At 43.6% G+C, this 19268-nt stretch overlaps 2 protein-coding genes across 7 annotated transcripts in view; one reads left to right on the top strand and one right to left on the bottom strand.

Annotated features, from left to right (window-relative positions):
- The first annotated feature begins 1429 nt into the window (after positions 1 to 1429).
- fxyd5 (FXYD domain containing ion transport regulator 5) lies at positions 1430 to 9796 on the top strand. Of its 2 annotated transcripts, none has more exons than XM_061821241.1 (10): positions 1430 to 1603; positions 4014 to 4059; positions 4868 to 4909; positions 4981 to 5118; positions 5208 to 5258; positions 6165 to 6239; positions 6558 to 6587; positions 9009 to 9083; positions 9159 to 9204; positions 9581 to 9796. In XM_061821241.1, exons 1-10 carry the CDS (start codon positions 1556 to 1558, stop codon positions 9621 to 9623), a joined length of 594 nt encoding a protein of 197 aa, XP_061677225.1. In that variant the 5' UTR covers positions 1430 to 1555; the 3' UTR covers positions 9624 to 9796. The 2 variants fall into 2 exon arrangements, with proteins under 2 accessions (XP_061677225.1, XP_061677226.1); XM_061821242.1 differs by having other exon boundaries at positions 1438 to 1603; positions 4984 to 5118; positions 9581 to 9778.
- Positions 9797 to 10063: 267 nt separating this feature from the next.
- The window catches only part of si:dkey-262k9.2 (uncharacterized), an 18568-nt gene continuing 9363 nt past the window's right edge, over positions 10064 to 19268 (bottom strand). For all 5 annotated transcript variants that reach the window (XM_061821246.1, XM_061821243.1, XM_061821244.1 and 2 more), the window contains exons 3-8: positions 19057 to 19092; positions 17638 to 17670; positions 16403 to 16477; positions 14954 to 15022; positions 14755 to 14797; positions 10064 to 11675 (exon numbers count right to left, since the gene is read on the bottom strand). In XM_061821246.1, coding sequence (XP_061677230.1) covers positions 11630 to 11675; positions 14755 to 14797; positions 14954 to 15022; positions 16403 to 16477; positions 17638 to 17670; positions 19057 to 19092 — 302 coding nt within the window. In that variant the 3' untranslated portion in view covers positions 10064 to 11629. The remainder of the gene's footprint in view (positions 11676 to 14754; positions 14798 to 14953; positions 15023 to 16402; positions 16478 to 17637; positions 17671 to 19056; positions 19093 to 19268) is intronic.

The raw sequence follows: 19268 nt of genomic DNA, 5'->3' as shown, positions 1-19268 counted from the left end.
ACCAGATTACACCCTCATAACATCACCAAAAATAATATTTTTGTCACTGCGACTGTAGGAGGTGGCCGTTGAGAACTGCAACAGTCACTGTCAATGATTAACTGAAAAATAAATCATTCTTAGAAAAAAAAAAGGGTGGAGGTCAATCATGCAGCAAAAATTTATTCTGATATAAGAGTTTTCAGTCATCATAAGTACAGTGATGAGTCCAAATCCCTGACCTGACATGTTCAGGAAGAAATTGTTAATTTATGTAAAAGAACCGAGTTAGTCACGAGCTGAAGGACGGAAAACTCCTCTGCACAGCGGATGAATCGCGGCCTTTGTCTTGACTTGCGTAAAACACACACGCACGCACACAAACACACACACGCATGCACACACACACACGCACACTTGAGTACAGCCTGGCATCTCATCGCCAATAACAACCGTCACGTATATCCACTGTCAGTGGTGACTCTCAGCCAGGGGCAGCTACAACAATGGCCCACTAGATCCATCAGATGGTCCCGTGTTATTTTTCCATTTCTATTTGATACGGAGCGGTGGAGAGTTGGCCGCACGGCGTGTGTGCCTTGCTGTTGAAGTCTCTGCCCAAGGGCACGGCACCCTCAACCCCCGGAGGGGCATTCCCACAGTCTAGCGTTGTAGCGATAGCATTACTTGGCCTACGGGACGTCGGTCATGATGTAAACTTGAATGAGTTTACATTTTCCCCACCTCTGACGAGATCTACTTGGCTGGGTGAAGATCCATAGCAACTTTCAATTTGCTGGAGTACGCTAGTCCAAAGCAGAAATAACCTGCTGTCGTGTCTAAGGTAAGCGGAGCTGCATTGAGTTTTGTCGGATGGACGGATTAATGTGGGCTCCTGATATCTGCCTCAGTGAAGACATGGTTTGGGGTATTTTTGCTTGGTGATGATGTCTCCATATGCCACTTATACACGGTGTTGTGTGTGGCGCGTTGAAGTGCTGCTTATGTCAGTGAAAATTATTCGATTGTCTTTTGCGTGAACTCACATTTTTTCCCCCCCCACACAGGGGGCTCGCTCCTGCTTGGGGTCTCAGCGAGTACCCAATCAGTCGGTTGCCTGTTTGAGTTGTCACGGTAACAGAACCCAAGCTCACGATCCGGCCGGCAAATATTAGCGGCACGGCGCCGAGCCGCTCACACGCGTGAAGCAGGGCAGCCCTCTCAAACGAGCAAACTTCAGCGAGACAAAAGTAAAGTTTTGCAGTTATTCTCTTTCCTCGGGGTATGATGACAAAATTACATCACTGGCTTGTTTTGAGGAAAGTGTTGAGAAAAGGCATATGACGACGACGAAGTAGCTTCAAGGAACAATGATCCATGTTGCTGAGACTTCGAGAGTGAAAAGACAAAGAGTGAGGCAGAGGGGAAGACAAAGGATGTGTGGCGAGGACTGGGAGGAGTGAAAGAATGAGACAGAGTTGACATGTCTGGATGAGGAAGTTGTGACAGGCGGGCGTGGCCGCTTAACCGTTACCTCGTCGAGACCTCGCTGAACGAGGAAGAAGAAGCCTCGTCGATGATGAGGGCGAAGAGGCTGACGCCGTGGCGCACGATGGACGCTAAGGTAGGCCCGACCGCCTTCCCGAGGGGGAGGATTCGAAAGGCCCCTTTCGCCGATTGATGGCGGACGACAGCTCGAGAGACGCGAGCAGACAGACGGGGGAGATGTGACACGCATCTCGGTCATGAGGGGTAGGGAGCCTTTAGGGCCCCGGGGGTTGGGGGTTGGGGGTTGGGGGGGGGGGGGGGAATGGGGCCTCGGCTTTGACATATGCTATGCAGTGAAAGGAAGATTGGCGTGACCCGCTAATGTGAGCTGTCACCGCTGGTGGCAGCCTCCGTGCTCACCTGTCACACTCTTCCGAGCCTGGAAGGCCGAGCTGCCACCAGGATGGGTCAAAGATTCATTTTCTCTTGGGGCGAATGGGGGATTTAAAGCCACACTAAGGAATAAACTTCCACCAATCCCTACTTTTTACTTCCTCCTGTGTCCACATGCACACGGTGGAGGGGACCTGCTAGAGCGGGTTTGGTTCATTTACAGGGGAGGAAAATCCAGACTGCAGAACGTCAGCGAGTGAAGGCTGTCCGTTATCTCACATCCGACATTGACACGTTGTCCAATTCCACATTTTCATTGGCGACCGGTCCACACTTGAATCACGTGCTGAGGTTTGACAGATACAAAGTTTGTCTCAGACCGGTGTGTGAGGATTGTGAGCACAATTCCCAGCCTTTTTTTCCTTCGGGAGAGCGAAAGAAAAGCGTTTGCCACGATGTGCGCGGCTACAAAAACAATGACATTTGAAGAGCGGGTAGCGTGCCACGTCGCGACAGAAGTGTGTGTGTGGGGGGTGTTGCTTCAAAGAGGAAGGAGAGGCGCCAAATGTGCTGTCGACCGCAATGCACACTTCCTGTCGGCATTGTCAAAGACGCCCTTTGGAGGAACAGCGCCCGCTTTATTCGCGCGAGCCCCATTTCGCCTTGCCGTGTACACACGATTCCTCTGCCTTTGTTTACAAATGTAAAAACTGTGAATCGTCGGTGATTAATTGCGCTCGTATCCTCTGTCCCCCTTCGTGCCGTAACTATAGCAACCGTCAATCATGACTTAGTTGATTACACGCCACGAGGCCGAGATATTTTAAGAAAATGGCAAAATTAGATGACGGGAGTGTACTGAAAACCAGCCGTCAAAAGCACTGCAAAAGAGAAACTAATTACTTTGCTGTGGAACCGCTGACGTAATTTTTCCATTGGAATTAATAGAAACAGAAATGATTTGTTTCAGACTGTCACTAACAAACATTTAATCGGTCTCGGGATGTTTTAATTCATGTTTTAAGTAATGATAAATAAAATAAGTGTTAAATAATAGTATAAAATAAGTCGGAACTAACCTAAGCCAATATGAACATCATTTCATGGCACAAGTTATTTCAAATTTTTTCCATTTGGGAATGAAGTACTTGAAGAATCGTGTTTCTTGAGGTTTCTGTTGAGATGGGATGCAGCTTAAAGTTCTACTGAAAATCGAATGAAAATATTTCGTTCTCCTTAAAAGCCTGCAATTTTTTTGGTCCAAATGATAAAAAAGTCTGTCCCACGGTGGTAACGACTGCACATTGCGGTTTATGTTTGCGAAATATTACATGAACAGAGGGAATGCGCCTACGTCATAAAAATCACGTGATTTTCATTGAGACTCCTTGAAGTACAAGACAAGTACAGGTTTGTGTATTTAAAACACGCAAACAACATCCCACTGGTTTAATACCAACGTAGTTATGAAAAATGCCTTTGACATGCTAACAGTTAGCATCGATAGTTGCTGTTTCGGAACCCTTTAAGCAATGAATATTTGAAAACAAATGCTGGATCAACACATTTAGACAGATAAGAATACTCAAAGACGTGTATTAATTATCCTCTATGACAGGGGTGTCAAACTCGTTTTTGTCGCGGGCCACATTGGTTTCCCTCATCGGGCCGTGATGACTGTGAAACCATAAAAATCTTTGACCGCCTCATCGTATTTCCACAAGGAATTTATGAACTAGGTTTGGAATCAGAAATCAGGGGGAATGTATTTTTCAAGTATTGTTGTTCGGGAAAACAAAAAATGGTTACAATACCTCACTGTGATCATTAATGAGATGGGAATTTAGAATGTTGGTCCAGATTTGAACAAAAATCATGGAGGTTAACACGTGTGAATTTACCTTGGCGGGCCACATAAAATCATCTGGCGGCCCGGATCTGGCCCCCGGGCCTTGAGTTTGACACTAGTGCTCTGTGGAAAAAGGACGAACATGAAAGCATCTTACTGAGCATCTGTTTCTAACGTGTTCTTTGACTGGATGGGAACCAGTCCCGCGTTGTGAATATGTATATATAGAGTTATTATCGTGCTAAGGGTTTTTTTTTCATTTTAACATCACTGAAAAGCATTTTTTTAAATTGATCTATTTTAGATCTACCTGTCTTCCCTTGTCTTTTGGCTGTCAGCATTGTTAAATGGTAAGTTGCATGATTTTCTATATTATTTCTAAATATTAGGCGGCAGGGTGAATCAGCTGGTAAAGCGTTGGCCTCCCAGTTCTGAGGACCCGGGTTCAATCCCGGCCCCGCCTGTGTGGATTTTGCACGTTCTCTCCTCTAAACTGCCCCTAGGTGTGATTATGAGTGCGACTGTTGTCTTGTCTTCATGTGCCCTGCGATTGGCCGGCAACCAGTTCAGGCTGTACCCCGCCTCCTGCCTGTTGACAGCTGGGATAGGCTCCAGCACTCCCCACGACCCTTGTGAGGATAGGTGGCAAAGAAAATGGCTGGATGGATTTGTAAATATGACTCAGATGATACGGGCCTGACATGCGCTGCGATTGGCCACTCAGACTTTCAAGGGAAGCGGCTTAGCGAAGCATTCAATTAAGATGGTCGCAGATCATGCAAAGTGCTCGACACCGCAGCTTTAGCCTGAGAAAGTTTTTTTTTTTTGAAAGAGCATCAGTGATAATTGGAAGGTGCCGAAAGGCCGGGTGGCTAAACAAAGGCCTTCCTGTCCTTTGAGCAACACACAACAATCCGGCTCTGTGCTCGCTGGAGCTTTCATGAGAGCCACGTCTGTGTGGTGTGACCACACCCCACTCACAAGACTATTACTTGGACATACTGTGAGGCCTCTCCACCCTCCATGGCCAGAATCATTGTCCAGTGGATCTCAGGCGGGTCACAGCGCCGTGCTTTGTTTTTCCTAAAAAGTTCGCTACAGTGGGAATCTGCGATCAAATGTTTACCGCTGCAACTGCTAATAAATCTCTTTCCGCAGTGTCGAGGGCTACCACACTTGAACCTTTAACTCCGACGACTGGTATGTTGACTTACCTCCCGTCGTTTGATGACGTGGGATTTCCGATTCATTGTAACTAACTTGGTACACAACAGGTGAAGGACAGATGCTCAGCAGTGCCGCCGATGTTTTCGTGCTCACCGTAAACCGAAGCATCGTCACCCTCAATCCCGTGAATTTGAGCACCACCACACCAGAAGCGAGCACCTCGATGGGTTTTTCGATGCAATGTGAGACGCTAAGATTTGTCCGAAAAACAACACACATCTATTTATTGATTGTTCTTATTGTACCTGTGTGAATATTTGCGTTGCTGTAGTTTCCAGTGAGGGGACAACAGAGAGCGCAACACAGCTGGCATCCACACCAGGTAATAGTCTCCACCCTGGAGCTTGCTGACGCGTTTGGAGTGCCCGTCTGGTGGGGCCGCTGAGTTTCTCTCAAATATTGTAGATCTAATAACAGGACAAGCGTGTATGTGTAATTCCGATTAATTACGTCATTCAAGAACAACAATGGAACGTAAGTGAGATTCGACGACAGGGAGTCCTCAGTCTACGACTTAGATCCGTTCCTATAGTAGCGACTTAACTCGAATTTCGACTTCAGTCAGATTCCAACATTTATGACAGAATTTACATCAAGATACTTTGTATAAAAAGACAAATACATTGAAATAAACAAGATGTTGAAGAGGTGGATGGGGAAGAAGAAGGGGAGACTGTGCTTAGCTATTGCGAAGGAACCTGGTCCTCAATCCCCTCCATCTCGACAAGTATCAAAGAACCTTGTTTTGTGATCATTGTGTCCGACATGGGAACGGAACCCTTCACATGCGCGAAAATACAGGTTTTGCCTTTAATAATTGTCACCAGGGTCGACCGACCGAAGCCTTGGCGGTGTCGGTGTCTCTCCTTTCTCCAATCTTTTTATGATCTTGAGCTCCGTTTCCATGGTCATGGATTTTATCTTGACCGCAGAAGCATTACTAAAAGACGCAGCTTTGTTCTTTGGGGCGATAATGTCTCAAAAGGAGGGAGAAAAATGCAAAGATACTCCCAACGCACAAACACGGACAAGGATTAGCCAGACAAAATGGCGGACGGGGGACGGGCGTTGTAAAGTCGAAACCTCTTGGGCCGAGACCGTCTTAACCCGAGGACTCCCTGTATTTAGTCCCAAAAATGTAGGATATCTCATAATAGATATATTAATAGCATTTATTGTTGTTGAATCACAAAGAAAGGAAACTGTATTGATTGGCTTCCCCCGACAGCCGATTTGACATCTGCCCCAACCACCATGAAGAAAACCACCAAAGATGGGACCCATCAACCTCCTCCTGCCTGGGGTAACCAAACATTTTCCTACTCCACCATCACATTAGATGCCCCCCGGGTGTCTACATTTTTTGTTGTTGTTATCTTATGGCAGGCTGACAATCTCGCTATTTCCAGCCTTCCAGACAAAAACTCACGGCAGACTGGAGGAAAAGAACACCTCACTTCCTGTCTTGCCGGCAGATTAATGCTCGATTGTTGCTTTTGCGAGAGGAGATGTTTGTGATACTCAGTCATCACCTGTCAGCCGGGTTACGAGACGAGTCACCTCCAACCGGCTCCGCAGATTGTGTGTTTTTTATTTTGATTTATTTTTTGCTTTGTCGTAGATCCGAGTTGGGATCGAGATTTCACATACGGTAAGAAATTATTGAGTCGGTTCTCCTTTGTGGAGTGTGCATTTTTCTCCTCGAGCTGGCGTGGGTTTTCTCCAGGTACTCCAGCTTCCTCCGTTATTTCAAAAACCCGTACGCTCGGTTCACAGAAGACTAAGTTTATCCTAGGTGTTAATTTTTGTTTAGCTATAGGTATGTGGCCTGCTATCATTTGATACGTAATATAGTTAAAATCCGATGAGGTCACACAATTTGCCATTTGATGGAAATCTGAAGGGAAAAGTCTGGTTTTATAAGATAATAAAATTCTGGGGTTTGCTCGGTCACCAGTCAAGCGAGAATCAAGAGAGTAAATTTGTTTTGTTTTTCCTTTAACTTTTTTGCTACACTCGTTATGAAAGAAATACCAGACTGAATTAGGGATGTTAAGATTTGTTAGAAATAAAAAAAAACCAACATGCAACCACAATTTCAAAACAATCTTGCACAATTAAATGAATGTCAAGTGAATGAATTCCCGATGGCTGGCAACCAGACCAGGGTGTATCCCACCTTTCTCCCAGTAAACTGGGATAGGCTGCAGCTCATCCTTTGTCATAGTGTGCGACAAGTCAGACCTCAAAAGTAAACAACAAATAATAGCTTTGTTCTGATCTAAGTACCGTAATTCCCGGCCTACAGAGCCCACCTGGTTATAAGCCTCACCTAGTACATTTGTAAAGCAAATACCATTTGGTACATACATACGCCGCAGCTGTGTAAAAGCCACAAGTGCCCACATTGAAACACGAAATATTTACAAAGACAGTAAGTACACAGAGAGTTTAATCCTAACGCTAATGCTAGCGCCGCAGTAACGGTAACGCCGCGCTAATAGGGCCAGTTAAAACAAAACAAAACAACATACCGGTAAAAATCACTGAAACACGGCAGTTACACGCTAGGGCAGCGTTTAACAGGGCCGGACCGGTAAAAGTCACTAGCTCGGCACATATATTTCACCGGTCTCACTTTCCTTTTCCGCTCAAGTGCGCCCTTGCGGCCGCAAGAAAAAAAATGCACAAATAAGCCGCATCACCGCATAACCCGGACGGTTGAAAGCGTTATAGGCTGGAAATTACGGTAACTGAGTATACTTTTTAAAGTAAAAAAATAAAACCACAAAATGAAAAAAGAAGCTGTCACTAAATGAAGACTCGGGTGCAAAAATGAATCAAAAGCACCACTGCTAAAAACAAAGACGAGGAACACACATGGCTTAGGGAGATGAAAAGACAGAGCATGGGTGGTCGCTAGGACGACGGCAAAACTCACAGGACTAAAGATCGAAAAAAAAACCAAAGAGTGTAACTTAGAGGGCGTACTTCAACGATATTACTGGACTGAGAGAAAATACAAGACTGCTATCACCTCCAAACAGAAAGACAGAAGGAACAAACTGGCGTCCTCCTGGCGTGCGTGAAGCGCTTTGAAGACGGATGAATAAACAGCACTCCACATTTTCAAAGTGCTCCCAAAGACGCAGGGAAAATTACGTTTGGTAAGCGGAAAAAAAAAAACCTCAGCAGCAGAAGACAAGCGTTCTAGTTATTAGATTGACATTGGATGAATTGGCAAAAACGCATTACTTCTTCTTTTCCTTTCGGCTTGTCCCGTTAGGGGTCGCCACAGCGTCTCATCTTTTTCCATCTAAGCCTATCTCGTTCATCTTCCTCTCTAACCCCAACAGTCTTCATGGCCTCTCTCACAGCATCCGTCAACCTTCTCTTTGGTCTTCCTCTCGCTCATTTGCCTGGCAGCTGCATCCTCAGCACCCTTCTACCGATATACTCACTCTCTCGCCTCTGGACATGTCAAAACTATCCAAGTCTGCTCTCTCTAACTTTGTCTCCAAAAGATCCAACTTTGGCCGTCCCTCTTTTGAGCTCATTTCTAATCCTACCCAACCGAGAACCTCAACATCTTCTTTCTGCTACCTCCAGTTCTGCTTCCTGTTGTTTCTTCAGCGCCACCGTCTCTTATCCGTCCATCATGGCCGGTCTCACCACTGCTTTATAAACTTTGCCCTTCATCCTAGCGGAGACTCTTCTGTCACATAGAACACCAGACACCTTCCGCCAACTGTTCCACCCCGCTTGGACCCGTTTCTTCACTTCCTTACCACATTCACCGTTGCTCTAGATTGTTGACCCCAAGTATTTGAAGTCGTCCACCCTCGCCATCTCTTCTCCCTGTAGCCTCACTCTCCCCCCTCCACCCCTCTCATTCAAGCACATATATTCTGTTTTACTTCGGCTAATCTTCATTTCTCTCCTTCCCGGTGCGTGACTCCATCTGGGCAAAACCCAATGCTAAAACTGCGAAATAATATCCTAAAATACACTTTAAAACATTTGTTTTTTCAGTGATGATTGTCACTTTATCATTTTCTTTTCTTATCTTTAGATTACTGGTCCCTGCAAGTGACCGGACTGTCCATCGCCGCAGTTCTCTTCCTGATCGGCCTCATGGTCATCGGCTGTAAGACTATCTTGATCTGTAATTTCTTGAAATTGCCGAGATGAAGTTAAAGCTTTTTTTAACGCTGCTGCGTAGGTGGCAAGGTCTGTCGGCTTCCCAAGTGTCGCAAGAGGTCATCAAAGTAAGAACTTTGGCAATTTTGATTTCCATACTAAGAATGCAAAAATGTGCTGTTTGTGTAAAACAGATTTTTTTTTGGGGGGGGGGTACCAAAATACAGTGTCAATATGCATGAAGGCTCGCTAGCCAATTCTGTATGTCATGCCGTTAACCACCTCCGTAATTCATATGACACCACTGGATGACATATTACGCACAATCAATCACTTTGGTCTACAAGCGGCCTACAGAATGCTGACTAAGCCGTTTGTGATGATTAAATGATCCAAATCATAAGTCTTAACTGCTAGCAAAAAAAAAAAAAAAAAAAAAAGCAGTTTGTTTTTCTTTTTGGAGGTAGTTACGGTGAATGTTAATATAACGATTGTGTTTTCCAGGTCTTACAGAGTGGAGGAAAGACAATCTGCGGGATTGTCATAAAAGTCGATAACCAACGACGTACATATTTAATCGACATGAAAAGAAATGAGTTCACGCAGCAGAATGGGGTGCTGAAATTGTTCCCTTTTTTAATTACCCCCAATAAAAAAAATATACTGCCATTTAGCCATCTTCTGTTGACAATTTTGTACAAAACATTTACATTCTAACAAGTTGTAAAACTGGAGCCTTATTTTTTCTTTTTTTTTTAAACTGGAAAAACTCAGTGGTTCACGGAAGACATTTTTCTTACTGGTAGGACGCTAATGAATATAGCTTTGAGAAATGAGGAGGAAAAAAAATGTCTGGCATCGCTATGACAACACAAACGATGCTAACGGGCGGAGAAGAAAAAATAACGCCAGTTAAACTGTTCTAAAACTGACTTAATGACATCCTTACCGACATCAGATCGAAACATTCCAGACGTGCAATTGACATAATGTTTCCAAATCCTTTATTAAATCGTGTCATTTATAACATTGCATGCTTTAGTTACTTGAAGAAAAAAAAAACATTGAAAAAAGAATTGAATCATACAAAAAGGCACGTATAAACATGGACATTTACAGTTACGTCCCACATACAAAACTAATATTTTACAATCACATTAGTAAATAACTCACACCCAAACAGATGCTTTGAATATTTAAAAGCGACAATATTTGACAAAGCTCAGGTCCTGCCAGGTCAAAACAAACACCAGATACATCCTGAATGATGGGAGTTGCGCCAAATGTGTTGCTTTTTAGACTTCTGTACAAGTGTTTAGAAATGATTCAAAAAGGTTATGTAGGTATTTGGATGCCAAACTGAAATATTCCATATAGTGTTTCATTCCATTGTCCCTTTGAAAAGTCGACAGCGCTAGGAAGTGTTGCAATCCGTAATGAAAACGTAAGGTGGCATCTTATTGGTTTCCGAATGCACAGTTTGATTTCGTGTTACCTTTTTCTCGGAGAACCTTCTCATTAGACGGCAAGTTGAAAGTGAAAAGGAGCGCCCCCTTCCAATTCAATCTTTGCTCCAAAGAGTCTCCCTCCCCCAAATAACCAACGGCCGGTGTTGTCGAAATGAAAGCTTTGCCTCGCAGGGAATGATTGATTTCTGCTCAAACCACAGCGGGGAAAACATCTCGCTCTTGCGCGGACGGAATTGTGGTATTGTTGCTGTGTTCCCCGATCGTCCATTAGGCTTTATTTGATTCATGAGATTTTCACACCCGGCCTTCTCCTCCAACGAATGCGAGCCATTAACCTGCCACCTCGGCGGTCGCGCGGCTATTTACAAGCTGTGCAAACGGTAGATTGCCGGGAGAAGTTTCCAAAACAGAAAGGGGAAAGGAAACATCCTCATTCACGACCGTCGATTAATTTGCCGCCTTGAGAGCGAGTGTTTAACCTGACAGTTTCCAGTGGCTGATGAGAATAAAAGGGAGGGATGGATATATATATATTTTTTTATTTTTTCCATCTTCTATTGCGCAGCCTGCTGTCGGTCTTAATGGGCCAGGAACATAAAATGTCAGTCAAGCGACCCAGAGACGCAAGTGTGGCCCCTCTTGGCTGGCTTAGTTTGGATTAGCATGTTTAGTCTCAGTCAACGACCATTTCACATGGATAAGTCTACGCCACGTGCACCAAATTAAACATTCTTTCACTGCGGAGCTTATTTTTGCTAATAAAACACCAGGGGGAGTTCTGGCAGTCCAAAAAAAAAAAATCCTTTTAAAAGAAAAGCATTAAGCCATATTTATGGGCTTTTGATTTAGATTCCTAAAATAGAATCCAATTAGAAGGTCTGAACGTATTCCGAATATCCCCAAATTGGGTCTTTGTTGGGTGCAAACAGCAGAGACAAAGAAAAAGAAAGTATATAACAACATTACTTATGGATTGATAGGTTTTGGAGGAGCAATACACGGAGCTATTAAAGAAGCATAATCCTCGCGGTGAGATGAGATTGCCTTGTGAGACGCTCTTCCATATGAGCTTCTTTCCCAGGAACTAGACTGCCCCTTTCTGGTCCTGCTCGGTAGGTACAGAGTAAATCCTAGTGATGCACATAGAGGGAATATAGTGGGGGAGGGTAACAATGAGACAGATGAGGTGAGGCGTAGCAAAAGCAAACATGTCATCTTCTCAATATTTTTAGGCTACTTCTTCGTTTAGCAGCGGGGAGGAACATCCGAGTGTCGGAACTCAGGAAACGCGCGTCTGTCTCAAACAGCGCGGTTCTGACAGGTGCACAGAGGCTGCGTCGCCTCAAAACACGGATCACCCCGGGTGGGACTGTTGATCCAACAAGCCAGAGGTTGCTGTGTGATTAAGCGTCTTTCCAGCCGTGCGATCAGTCAGCGGCAAACACGGCTAACGTGCGCTCGCGCACACACACACACACACACCACACACACACACACACACACACACACGCACTGCAGCCCCAGGAGGCAGCCAGTAATCCTGCAGAGGAATTTAACCCTTCGAGAACGTCGGCTCAACAAATGCTCCGAGATCGCTGGCGTCGACTTTGAACTTTGTAACAATGACCCAAACTCCAGATCAAAAACGACACCTCTCCAACCCAAAAGAAAAGCCAATGCTCTGCACAGTGCCGCCACGCCACCGCGTTCAATTAAGAAAATGATTATGCAGACAGAGCATAAAAATTAACATAACATAACGTGTAAGGAAAATGGAAATATCCACTTTTGCATTATTAATGCCACCCTTGTTGAAAATGGCAGAAATGTGATGTTCAAAAGAAAATATTTGAACTAAAATTGAAATTTAGCATACGTCAGTTGTATTGCGGCAATTTTACATACTAACTAGCATTCAAAAGGCACCAGGCTATTTCCTGTTTGGTATCATAGCAACCGGTGCCAATTGCCAAATATGGGCACGCTTCTGCTGGGATGCTCTAATTCTGAAATGAGTGCAGGTACAACGTGAAGTCACCGCCATAGCTCTCTGCTGACTTGGTAAAATTGTAGTTTTTCCAAATAATATGGACTAATCGTGGGTATCTGTATCTGGAAATGTCGACATTACCTAATCTTAGCTAACTAAATGATGTGAGGTCACAGGTAAGTGTTTTAGCTAATGTTCATCAGAAACGTTAGCCTAATAAACAAGACTATGGTCCGGGAGGCATGCACAAAAGCACATATACGCTTGGGTCGTCCCGGCGCCATCCTGCTTCCTACCCTACAGGGGGCGCTGTGAAAAATTTGTGCGGTCTGTAACTTTACAATGCAGCTCCATGTTGGGATGACTAATGTCGTATAGTGTTTACCAACATTTTTAAGGACCCTGATGTGAGATGAATAAAAGAGTAAAATATTAAGTGTCGACAGATTGACATTTCATTTTCAGAAATGAACTTGGGTGTGCAAAAGAAACCAGGAATATGGGAAATGCCGGAGTACCATTATCATAGGCATGCTTCTTGCAAAAGAGAAAAAAAAAAAAAAAAAAAGGCCACAATTCCTGGCTGCATGTTGCCTTCAAATGCAGGAAATTAAGCGCTTAGTTTGGGACCCCAAAACATCCCTGAGGGTCAACAAAGATCCAACCTAACCCTAACAAAAATAACTCCTTTTCTTCAGGATACGGCCCTTGCACTTAAGACTTAAAAATACTGCACTACAGAGCGGGTGGCTACTCCTTGAGCGTAAGTCCAGCATCTAAAGGGGTCTGTACAGGTGAATGTAAGTAAAGTACATTCATTCCCAGCCTACAGAGCACACCTGATTCTAAGCCTCACCCAGTACATTTGTAAAGGAAATATCATTTGGTACATCGATAGGCTGCAGCCGTGTAAAAGCCGCAAGTGCCCACATTGAAACGCGAGATATTTACAAAGAAAAACAGTACATAGAGAATTTAACGCTAGCGCCGCCGCGCTAACACTAACTCTAACATCGCCGCACTAACAGGGCCGGTAAAAAAAAAAATACTGGTAAAAATCCCTGAGACACAGCAGTGACCCGCTAGCGCAGCGCTAACAGCGCCGGACTGGTAAGAGCCACTTCCTCTGCACATATATTCAGTCTCACTCTTACCTTTTCTGCTTGGGTGCCCCCTTGCGGCCATTATAAAAAATGCACAAATTAGCCGCATCACCGCATCAACCGCAGGGTTGAAAGCGTGTGAAAAAAGTCGCGGTTTATAGGCCGGAAATTACGGTAACTACAGGGCCTAAAATCTAAACTCAAAGACACATTTTCAAACATAGAGAGCCAACGAGAAATGTACTTGGTTTTGTTATTTCACACTTTGTGGCCAGCAGGCTAGAGACCAGACTACATAGATCCATAAATTAGTTTACAATATGCTCATTAAAGTAATGTAAATACTGTATATTGTACTTGCTATATTGGTCAGTTTTTTTTTAATCCAACAGATGGCCCCTGAATACTTGTCGTTTAGGACCCACGGATTGCTTTGTGGACTTTTTTAATTACATTTCTTGGGGAGACAATCACCAAAACGCTTATTGATGGTTTATCTCTGCTTAATCAGGAGTTTTGGGGGTGGAAAAATGGGAGTCAATTATACGCAGCTGTTCCAGTATTTGCAGTTCACTGTACTTCTTTGGGTTATTGTGCCGCATGAATTTTGTAGTCAGACCTTTGTCACGAGACATGGATGCTGTACCCTAGCCTTCTATTTTTGATGGTCATCTATCATGAGCTTTGCAGTCGAACAGGTTAGGTCTTGTTCGATTGGGCCACAGCAGCCCGCTATTGCTCACCGTCTCGAGGCTATTGTTTGATGGCCAAGATGGAGCAGCTAAGCGTTAGGGAGTGTTCAAATGGTGACGCATGACAACCTCAGGCTGCGAGGGTAATTGCTTAGCAAGTCCACGCAGGCTCGGATGGGCGGAAGCTGGTTCCATTTTGCCACCTAAGTGGTTTTCTCCGCTTTGGATGCTGCCAGGTCAGATTACGTGAGGCAATTTGGCAAAGGCAGCGGGGAGACTGTTAGCCACCAGACTCGTTCTGTCAACTTCTGTTTGATGTAGAGGCACGCAGTTCTCCATCAAACACAAATATAGTCTGCACGCCTTCCCTATAACCGCTGAAAAAGGAAATAATAGTGCACTAAAACAAAACTCATGACCTTACCCTTGCTGTTGTTTGTGCATGCGGCGTCTGACCAACATTACAGCTGTAAGAGACAAACAGAAATGTCGGTGCTGCAGCAGTTTTACACGGCACGCAGGATTCCAGCCAAGCGTCGTGAGCGCTTCTTAGCATTTGCCATCAGTGGCCCAGAAACACCCACTACTTCTTATTTCACTCGGTGAACACAACGCAAACTTACCGACAATGGCTGCAACTGAGAGAGTCACCACACTCACTGCAACAATGACGACAATCAGAGTGTACTGATCTATAAGAAGAAAATGTAAATTCAGGTGTTTTGTTACCATGTAGTGACAGCTAAGATGCTAACCAATGCTTACATCCTGTATAGAGCTCGTGCACGTGACGTCACCGTTTTCACGGCGCCATATTGCCGGTCAAAAAGAGCCGCTCGACAGTGTGGGGGACATCGAAACGGAGCCGAATATTCACAATGGCCGAGACTTGTTGTGCTGTTGATTGTTACAACAGATGAGACACATATTCGAAAAGATCATTCTAAGGGGAAACCAGCTGAAAAGACGAGAAAAGATCGATAGATTTCAGCAATTAAACGTGATGGATGGTGCCCGACCAAATACACGCGACTGTGTAGCGATCACTTCATTTCAGGTCGGAATTATTCTTTTCAATCTGAAATTCCCAAGAAGTGTTTATAATGCCAAGTTGGCTCATTTGAGAACAACGGGTTTGAAAAAAAAAAAAAAAAAAAAAGACAGGGAGTCATCTCCAACGTACACAAAGCACGTTGCGGCCACACATTAATCTTAGGTAAACCTCTCCCTGACAGATTTCTTCTTTTTTAGGTATGCATTGTTCTTAAATGAGTCCAATGCGTATTTAAAAAATAGAAAATAAACAGTTGGTCACAGCGATGTGTACGTAGGTTAACGTGTGGCCGCAACACGCTTCCATGTACGTGGGCTGAAGCCTATCCCAGCGGTTTTTCTTTCTCTTTCTTATATTTAATTATTATTTTATTTAAAAAAACAAAAAACATCTGTCACAGAGAGGTTTACCGAAGTTTAACGTGTGGCCGCAAGACACTTCCATGAATGGAGGAGCCAACCTGCTGTGTTTTTTTTCCCCCAATCATAGTTACTGTAATTAATGCGACTTTGTGGGGTCATTTAGTTAAATATTGGTATTTGTATTGAAAAAAGTTGTGTGCCTCCATCGCCATGTGGGATTTATTCTTGATTGAGAACAGATCCAGCAACGAACTATTTGTATGAGTCCAGACTTTTCTACGCTTTCAAATTCTTCCGTGTAAATCTCGACGACTTACCCACCAGATCCATGTGCAGATCCAGTTGTCCAAGACAAGCCGGAGGCTGGTTAACAGTCCAATTTCTTATCGGCGAAAACACCGACTTCGCCGTTAAATATGGGTCCTCTATGCTAAGTGTCTCTCATCTTTACACGTACCTTCGTTCCTTTCACCTTCGAAATGTTTAACGGTATCGGACAAAACTCTGGGCGTCATGCCATAAGACATATTTTCGCATTGTCTCCAACCGACTTAGCATTGAAGAATGGTTTGTGTGCGTGAGACGTGATTTGATGACATAGGTGCACGAGCTCTATATGGACGACCAAGTTAATTCTCTGCCGATTGTTTACTCACCTGTATTGTCCTCTGCACCTTTGGTTTTATCCACAAATGTGTCTAGATCATTTTTGTCCTGGTCTTCAGTCATCTCTGAAAAAGAAGATTTGACTCCAGTCACCTCAGCAGCAAAGGCAGAACCGACTAGATTGTGACTAAGTCCCCTAATTAGTCATCAACATTTTGCTTAGGTCTCGATAGGCTACAACAAGGAGCTCAACGCATAAGGTTTTAACATACTAATTGAAGATATGCAATATATTTACAGTTGTTGATGAAATACATAAAGCCGGGCTAATCTTTTGCTCTATGTCCATTTTTTCCCCCCAGTCAAAATGAAAGAATGAATAAAGCTTTCAAGTCTGAGACATGAAGCGAATGCTGAAATATGAGCTTTTTTTTTTTCCTAATGACCTTCAGCGGGCTTTTCAGTGGCTACAAAAGTGTCTTTGGAAAAAAAAAAAAAAAAAAATATATATATATATATATATATATATATATATATTTGCATCTCTAATTATGGTCTCAACCACGGGTTTTATTTTAGATAATAGTTATTTAGGATTTTGAGCAGGCATTGGAAGTAAAATACAGGATTATTTAGGGTGTGACAGACTAAACCACTCGCGTCCATCTTATTATATTTACCAAATAAGCGAAATGGTGTGATTGTCTCTACAACAAAGTAGATGTCAACAAGGTGGCGGTACTGTGGTGTCTGTGTTCTTTTCAAACAAAGTGAAGAGAAATAAGAACGCGGAAGCCCGATAGCGATGGGCTCAGCAAGTGTAAGCGGGGAAATAGTGTCGATATCCAACGAGCCTGCTTTGAGTGAACAGATCTGTAATTCCATCATATGTCTATCACGGCCAAAATGAGGAGTGACACGGGGAGGCACGCGGAGCGAATGAGAACGCCAATGATGATTAGCTGACCCGCGGGCAGGATGGCTGGGATGTTGAAATGTTTATTGGCCCTTTGGCGCAGTCCTCAGGGCCCCTACACGAAGCTAATTGATTCTATTCAGGACTTAATGGATGTGCGGCGGCGGCGGGGTGGTGGGCCGAAGCCGGTCACGCGTGCCATCGGCCTACAACGAGCCGTACAAAAAGCTTGATGACGATAACTGCCGGGGCCGTAACCTTGCTGTACTCTCCCTTGGACGTCTGCCATTACTCTGTTTGCATTCGTGACGCGAACCACGCAAAGTCCCGGTCCCAGTACTTACTCTTGACACCTGAATATCAACTCACCATCTCCCTCAAACAGATCCTCATCGTCCTGCACTGTGGATGGAGGAGGAAACAAAATACAAACATATCACAATGGCAGGTCAGACAGCGTAGTGCGTAGTGGCAAAGCTAACAGCTGACTTTCATGTGGCCAGCGTGGGATCACTTCCTGTTCAGTGTCTGTGATTGTGAACATGTGCCCTGTGATTGGCTGGCTACAGATCCAAGGTGCTGGCTGACTGCTGAGCCTCAACGCCATTCATCAAAATGTTTACGATTTAAAAAAAAAATATATATATATATAATACAGCGTAATATTAGGTATACCTGCAAAACCTGATAAATACAAGAATAAAAATGCTGCCTTATCTATTTTATCGATATAAATTTCACATCTTGCACGTCTTATAAGGAATAATTTCTATAAACAGAAATGTGTTGTTCTTGTTGCTATGTTGTTACTTCCACCGACTGCTGGAGAAAAATTCCTTGTGAGTTCTATACTTGGGCATTAAAGATGATCCTGATTCAGATTTACACGCTCCAAATCAGGGGTGTCAAACTCATTTTTGCGGGGGCCACATTGTAGTTATGGTTTCCCTCAGAGGGCCGTTTTGTCTCTGAAAGCATCAAAATCTTTTGTCTCATCATCATATTTACACATGAAATTTATGAAATAGTTTTGGAAACTGAAAGCAAGGGTAATGGGGTTTTCAACTATTGTTGATGTTTGCTAGCACAAAAATGTTAGCAATATTTCAACGTTATCATTTATATGACATGACAATTTGAAATTTTGGTACAGATTTGAACAAAAAAAAAAAATCATGGAAGCTGACACACGTGATTTGCCTCCGCAGGCCACATAAACTCATACGGCGGGCTGCATCTGGCCCCCGGGCCTTGAGTTTGACATATGTGCTCCAATGTAAGGACTTGGGAGTTAGACGACACAGGTTCAAGTGACACTACAGTCAAAAATATAAAAATGACAACTAGCTGTGGGAGAGATGGTAGTCTGCTTGTTAGCTACCGTTGAAGTGTGTTTGAGCAAGGCATTAAGCGGTGCAACTTTTTCCACTCTGAATCCCTCCTTGCATGTGTGAGCTGCTTCTATGTGTGGAATGAAATATAAAATACCGTATACATCGGAGTGAACATTCGTAAATTTCCGCTTGAGGGACACCTTTCAGCGTAATAATAAAAATAGATAACAGATACAAATTCATATTTTTTGCCAGGATTTGATAACAAAACAGACTATGTAAATACAGTACGTGTATCGTCAAAATGTCATTGAGAGACTAATACATGTAAAGTTTATCAGATCGCTCATTGTATAGTTTTCATTTTGGCTTCATAGTAGCATCATGGCATCTGAAATATGTCGTGTTTTTATTATTCCAGTAAATATATTGTAAAATTTAATGGACAACATACCATCGGCAGCTGATCCTTCAATCTCATCAGAAAATACTGTGGAGTAGAAAGGATTAATTCACTACAAATTTTTTCAACCACGGTTTGGCTTATGAATAATAAAATCATGACATGGATATACATTTAAGGTCGAAATGAAAACCAGACATACCCCTGTTTAAATGCATAGTATTTGTGATATTTAAAAAAAAACGTGAGTTTAATTATTGTAT

The sequence above is a fragment of the Syngnathoides biaculeatus genome, chromosome 5, assembly GCF_019802595.1.
Source record: "Syngnathoides biaculeatus isolate LvHL_M chromosome 5, ASM1980259v1, whole genome shotgun sequence".
In the NCBI taxonomy this organism is placed as follows: domain Eukaryota; kingdom Metazoa; phylum Chordata; class Actinopteri; order Syngnathiformes; family Syngnathidae; genus Syngnathoides; species Syngnathoides biaculeatus.
This window is presented reverse-complemented; position numbering and strand designations above follow the sequence as displayed.

Bases quoted from the DNA above. Each gene is read 5' to 3' on its own strand.
- fxyd5 (XM_061821241.1), top strand. From the start codon at position 1,556: ATGATGAGGGCGAAGAGGCTGACGCCGTGGCGCACGATGGACGCTAAG. The intron at 1,604-4,013 runs GTAGGCCCGACC...GATCTATTTTAG, and splicing joins GGCGCACGATGGACGCTAAG to ATCTACCTGTCTTCCCTTGT. The intron at 6,588-9,008 runs GTAAGAAATTAT...TCTTATCTTTAG, and splicing joins GGATCGAGATTTCACATACG to ATTACTGGTCCCTGCAAGTG.